This window comes from Cryptomeria japonica, chromosome 11, assembly GCF_030272615.1.
Source record: "Cryptomeria japonica chromosome 11, Sugi_1.0, whole genome shotgun sequence".
Lineage (NCBI taxonomy): Eukaryota > Viridiplantae > Streptophyta > Pinopsida > Cupressales > Cupressaceae > Cryptomeria > Cryptomeria japonica.
The window spans coordinates 71,673,152-71,680,033 of record NC_081415.1 but is presented as its reverse complement, the minus strand read 5'-3'; the positions used below and the strand labels follow the sequence as shown (position 1 = coordinate 71,680,033).

Below are 6,882 nucleotides of genomic sequence, written 5' to 3'. Positions count from 1 at the left end.
TTATTATTATTTTTATGAATAGGTGTATTTTTTTATCAGTTAATAAAATTAATTATACACATTCGAAAAACAAGGTTGGTGGATAAGAAATTCTATTTTTAATGTTCAAACGAGTTCAACATTTGATTGCAAAATATATAAAAACTAGCCACTAAGTATCAAAAAAAGTAGTAGAGTTGATAGGAGTGTGTTGGTCATTTGGTTTATTCCAAACATCAGTATGGTCTAGAGTGTCCATGTGAGAGGCTCATTTTCTTCCTAGGTATGTCATTATCCTTTTCATTGCATGTGAGAGAAATGGCTATAAGCAAGGAAAAATGTTAGATCAAATTAGTTAGAGGCTCGACCAAATAGTCACTTAGGAGTTTCTCCCATTAGAGGTGGAGAGATGGAGCACTTTCAAATAGGCTTGGGAGGAGAGATACATAGTTAGCATAAGAAGAAACACTTCAACCTTGGTAGTTCTTGTGAGGAGGTAAGCGACTTCAAGATGAGGGAGATAGGGGAAGTCTTGTCATAACACATGAGCCATTCCACTAATGGTCAAGTAAAACATGGAGGTGAGCTACTTTTATGAAAACATGTACCTAGATTTGTAATAACACATTATAAAAAACAATTTCTTTAGAACAAAGAAAAAAAATTTGATCAATAATGGAAGTAGTTAAAATTATAATTTATATCTTTCTAGATGTTGAAATTAATCTCTAGCCCAAAACTATATCATATTTGGTCAAATATGTGGATGATGTCAGCCTAATATCCTAAAAAAACCTATGTTAAGGAAAGGGTTCTAGCCAAAATGGATGAATAAATGACTCTAATTCCAAGGTTTTCTCACTTTGATTCAAAACCAAATGCGGTGCCTAAGAGACTCAAACTACCCATGGAAGGGTAAAAAAGTGTGTTAAATACACATATGAACTAACCATGACTTGACAATAAGGCTTCAAAAATAATTCATCAAGAACAGGGGCTAATCTAGGTTCCAAAATAGTAAACTAGATTATGACACATATGTGTTTCCAAACTAATATTGGCAATTGGAAATTTAATCTTGGTTAAAAATTGGAATGGTGGGCTATTATAAAATATATTTCACAAATAAATGTAAGATATAAAGTAATCTACAAATATTTTATAATAATATGCCACTTCAATGTAGTAGGTAACCTCTCAATTCTCTCCAAGGGAATACCCCCAATAGCCTTCAATAAAAAGTCAATACTCAAACCTAGACGTATTAAGAGTCTTTCAATTAAAAAAAACCCTCACTTAACTATAATTTTCTTTATATAATAACATTTAACAAATCATTTAATTATATATTCGTCAATATTTTTATTTTTTACATATAATAGTGTTATTGACAATTATTATGCCGAGAGGCATCTACAATGACACCAAAATGTTCATAAACAAAAATGCATTTTGGAAACAATTTAACATACAAATTACAGGTAAAGGAGATTCACAACTTTTCGCATGCGACACACTAATGGATTTGTATTCTTGATGTTTAGTATTTTATAAGAAGATTTATTTTACAATGGTTCTCTTCTATTATAAGATATCTCTTGACATATTTTACATAAATTTTTTAATATAAATATACTAATAAATATCAATATTTCTTATTTTATATTTTTCAAATTTTTAATATATATATAACAGAAACCACTACTGAGAACGCATACTCAATGAACAAAAATTGCCATATCACAATCTCTAGCACCTATATCTGTCCCCATAATGAGACAGACGAGCGAAAAGCAATCTTCCAATAGTAAACAAGAGATTACATAATAATTATCAATACACAAGAAAAGCCTGCAGGATAATTCCATGCATAATGTGACGGAAGAAAGACCCACGATAAATAAATCATTCCCAAGGCGTAACCGGGGGTCACCGTTCATTTCACGATTAATACCGTGAGCACATGACAGGTACTACTTTTATTAGTTCCTGCCACAGCAGGATACTTATGCATTCATTTAACGATTAATATGGTGAGCACATGACAGGTACTACTTTTATTAGTTCCTGCCACAGCAGGATATTTATGCATTCACTTAGGTCATTTATTTTTTTTAGCTGACCAATCAGATTTAAGAATTTAAATTTTTTGAAAACAATTCTATAGTTTATAATTATTCTTTAATTTAATAAATTGAGAAAATCTCATTTATCTTTCTTCTTATTAGCTTATGCTGGCAACAGTAAGTATGAAAATCAAATTATTATTTATTTTTTAATAAATATTGTCAAATCAATTACTAAATTACTGCAGTCTAATAAATGAGAAAATAACTCTAATCTCTATGTATCCTCCATAATAGTACGGGCCGGACATTTATGTCGAGCTCATCTTTCCTTCCGTCGGACTTACTTGAATTTATTCCTGCATCAATTTATCATTCAATCTCGTTCTTGTCCGACCAATACGGTGGTGGAGTGGGAGATTCTTAACGTATGCAGAATAGCTTGTAAATTATTAAATATGCCAAAGAGTGTATTCCAAAGATGTTCCAATATGGACTACGAATAATAGGGTCTATATTTAAAGGCGTTAAGGTTAGTAATTTTTATTGTAAAATATAATTCTTTTACAAGAACATTATATAAAATAGAAATTTTAGATAAATTCAAGTAAGCTAATGGTAAAATGTAGCCATATCAACGGTATAGTATTTCTACTCTCTGTTTAGATTGACTTGATATAGGTGTAGTTATTTTAAGTTAAATAAAAGAATTATTTAGTTGGTTTTTTAAATTTTAGATATATTATTTATTTATTAGTATTAGTTGTAGATATTTTAAATGTATTTATTAAAAGTTGATGGGAGATTAATTTTAAGATATTTTTATCAGACTTGTGATATATGTATTTTCTTTTCTAGAGAATTAAAAAAATTTACTAAAGAAATAGAGTTGTATTTTAGTTAATGGTGATTTTATTTATTTTAATTATTTAATTAAAATATTTTTTGTGATGTATGTAGTGATTTAAATAGATTTGTTATATTTTTTATTTCTTAATATATTTTATTTAAATTATTTCTTTTATTTTTTCAATATATATCAATTATATAATTTTTAAACTTTTTTAAAATCTAATTGGAAATGCTAATGTAAGCATTAAGGTAATCATTAGCCTCCTAACATAGCAAAAAGAAATCGTAACAATCTATATAAAAATATAGCATTAAATTTGTAACATTAGCATATATAACTTCAATACATTATGAAAATTTAACACAAAATCTAATTCTGAATTAAGTATATATATCTTTAATAATTTTATATAAAATTCTAACATCAATAATAATTTTATCCCTATCCCTAACTCAATTTCTAACCCTAACTCCTCCCCTCACAATAATTATTAGCCCAACCTTATCTTTAATTATATACCTAACCCTAACCCTAATTTTAAAACTAACATTATTATTACTTATTTTATAATAATAATGTTATATTTTTATAATTGAAAATATACAAAAGAATTGCAAAATAATGTTATACTTATTAAAGATTATTTTAATTCAAAGTGAATAAAGTTTCACTTATCAAATTTATTCAGAAGTGAATAAATTTTATAATTGAATAAACTTTATAAATGAAAGTTTATTCACTTTTGAATTTTTGAATTATAACTGAAACTTTATCTCTAACTAACCAAACCATAACTCTCACACTAACACCATTTCTAATCCAATAAACTTTATAATTTTTTAGTAACAATTATAAATTAATTTTATTATATATATAATTAAAAATATAACTTTATTATTACTTATTTTATACTTATAATGAGAATTTGTTTAATGCTTAATACAATAATGTTGTACTTATTATAAGAATAATGCTATACTTATTTATAAAGTTTATTTTTATACTTATTATGAAGTTTATTTTAGTTCAAAAGTGAATAAATTTTATAATTGGATAAATTTTATAAATGAAAGTTTATTCACTTTTGATTTATATATAAAAGTTTATTTGAATAGCTTTATTTCTCCATCTATATGTAGCTATCTCTTCCTCTTTATCTCTATCCATTACTCTCATTCTTGTAATGGCAGGAACTTGACGCTTTGCGTCCTTGTTATTTATGATTTTGCACCTTAATACTAGACTTTAAGAATACAGAATATAATGAATTGGAATAAGCAACCTCAAGCATCCAGCGTTGGGGTATACACTGCTTCATCTTGTTGGCAAATTGAACCTTCATAATCCCCTGTTGCGTATGCAAGGAAACAGAAACTTCAAAATCTTATCTCCCCACTTGAAGTATTTCTGTCTCCATCCCTTTCTCAGTGCAAGCAAGAACATTACACAGCAATAACCTGCTACATGTGACAATCTTACTCCAATATAATACCATACTATATGCTTTCTATGATCTACATTTCTGTTTTCCATATCATTTGGGGGAGGATGGTGAGTAAACTCTGGCCAAGAACATTTCTTTGGAAGTGGGCATCCTTCCAGATATGGATTCCCAGAACATGATGTGTTTGGAAATGTGGTCATCTGTTGTCCTTGAGGTATGCTGCCTGAGAGGTTGTTGTTGGACAAATTTAAGACCGCCAATGAAGTCGCCAGTTCAATTTCTTCAGGAATCTTTCCAGAAAGCCTATTTGTTGAAAGATCCAGTGACTCTAGTTCAGACATATCCCCCAAACTGGGTGGAATAATTCCACTGAGATTATTCATTGACAGATTGAGATACCTTAACCCCTTCAACTTTCCAAAATCCCACGGAATCTTTCCATTTAATTGGTTATTGGAAAGATCCATACCTGTGAGTGTGGAAAAAATATACGCATACTTCAGATTTAAGCCTTTTACAGTCATGTCCAATTCATCATGAGACGGAACTTGATATATAATTGACTCAATAGGACCAATCCCAGAATATGACTTAACGCCATTGTCTTTTGTAATTACTTGAAATGGGTTCAGCTGAGAAGATAATATATGGCCGTCTTCTCTTGGTAGAGTCATTGCTTTTAGAGATCCAAGGCTGTGTGGAATAACACCTGATATATTGTTAGACGAAAGGTCTAAGATCTGGAGCTGCTTGAGTTGGACAATTTCTGAAGGAATGCTGCCTCTGAAAGAGTTATCATTCATCATCAGCACTTTAAGGGCTGATAGATTTCCAACTGACCATGGAATATGCCCAGCAAATTTGTTATGGCCGATATCTAGTACTTGTAATATCTTACAATTTATGATTGACATAGGGAAGGCGCCACTTAACTTATTGTTTCTCACATTTAAAGAGGAGGAGCATACTTCCATCCAACCTATTATGCCCCAAATTTAACACTTGAATTCTCTTATAGTTTGCAAAGCATGAAGGAATGCTTCCATTCAATTTGTTGTTTGACAGATCTAACTTTTCAAGGTGAATTAAATTGCACAAACCTGGAGGAATATTGCCAATCAGAGAATTGTCATTAACCATCAGGAGCTGAAGATCTGGAGGCCACGTAGATGCTACGTGTCCAGTGAATGCATTCCTAGATACATCAAATACAGTCATCCAACGAATTGATCTACTTGGAACAAAAAGGCTGCCATTGAAATGATTTCCTGAAATGTTGAACAGAAACAACTGAGGATTGTTCTCCATTAACCATTTGGGAATTTCTCCAACAATATTGTCGTCAGCCAATGCCAACCTCTGTAATGAATACTGAGTGAAAAGCCAGTCAGGAACTCTACCACCAATACTACATGAGACTAAATCTAAGCCCGCTAACTGGAAGCTCGGAAGCCAACTTGCGCTAATATTCAAAACACAATATGATACGTACAAAAATTTTAATTCTGCAAGGTTATCAAACAGACTATCTGTAATGGTGATGTGGGAGAGCCAGAGAACCTTTATGGAGGATGGCAATGCCAACTGGGAAGAAGTAACGTTCTCAGGTAATGAAAAATCACGAGCAAAGAGCAAATTGAGGGAAGAAAGCCCGGTGAGTTGAAGGCTGCCATTGAACTTGTTACCGGAAATACTCAAGAACTTGAGCAAGGAGAGTTTGTTCAAGGAAATTGGGACTTGCCCAGTTAATTTGCTGTAATGGACAATGAGTATACGGGGAAAGGTAAGATTTCCTAGACACGGTGGTAAGATTCCTACGAGTTGATTAATGCTTACATCTAGATGGCCAAGATTTGTGAGCAAGCAAATTGCAGGGGGAACTATCCCCGTCAAACTATTGTTCTTTAACACCAAAACCTGAAGATAAGAAAGATTTCCCAAACAGGAAGGGATATTACCTGTTAATCCAACAATGCTTTTCAGGATGAGGTATTTGAGAAAAGGAAGGCTGCACAAACTACTCGATATGACTCCACTCTGCAAACCCTGCTCTGTGTGGTTGGTGTAAGCAGTCAAATTAACCAGCTCTACATGGCCAGTGGCATAGTTGCACGATATACCTTCCCATGTGGAGCAACAGTCGCTTCTATTATCCCATGAACTGAGAATGCCATCAGAGACCTTCAAGGCTTCCTTGAAGAAAAGAAGAGCCTGGGATTCCTGGGAGGGACAAATGAATAGACCAATACATGGGCTTGTAAAAAGGATGATGAGAAATGCACTGATGAAGGCAAGGTGAGTTGGAGCAACAGCCATTGCTTGAATGAAATTGCAGAGAACAAAAAATCCGACTTTGAGAGGCAAATTTATAACGTAACCTCCCCGATAGTTCAACGTGGCTAGAAAATATTTCTCTCACTGTACTATAAGCCGTTGACTGTGGAAAACTAAAGAGCGACCACAGCCCTTAGGTAGATAGAAACTGAATGCTATAGTACATCGTGAGCTGTATATGGACGAGGGGAAATGAATGAGTATTA

The 6,882-nt window shown here is 32.0% G+C and overlaps 1 protein-coding gene across 1 annotated transcript; it reads right to left on the bottom strand.

Annotated features, from left to right (window-relative positions):
• Positions 1–4,236: 4,236 nt before the first annotated feature.
• LOC131077665 (probable LRR receptor-like serine/threonine-protein kinase At4g36180) lies at positions 4,237–6,658 on the bottom strand. The gene is made up of 2 exons (XM_058015206.1): positions 5,443–6,658; positions 4,237–5,177 (listed from the first exon to the last, which is right to left on the bottom strand). The coding sequence occupies exons 1-2, from the start codon at positions 6,656–6,658 to the stop codon at positions 4,237–4,239; spliced, it is 2,157 nt and encodes a 718-aa protein (XP_057871189.1).
• Positions 6,659–6,882: the final 224 nt, after the last annotated feature.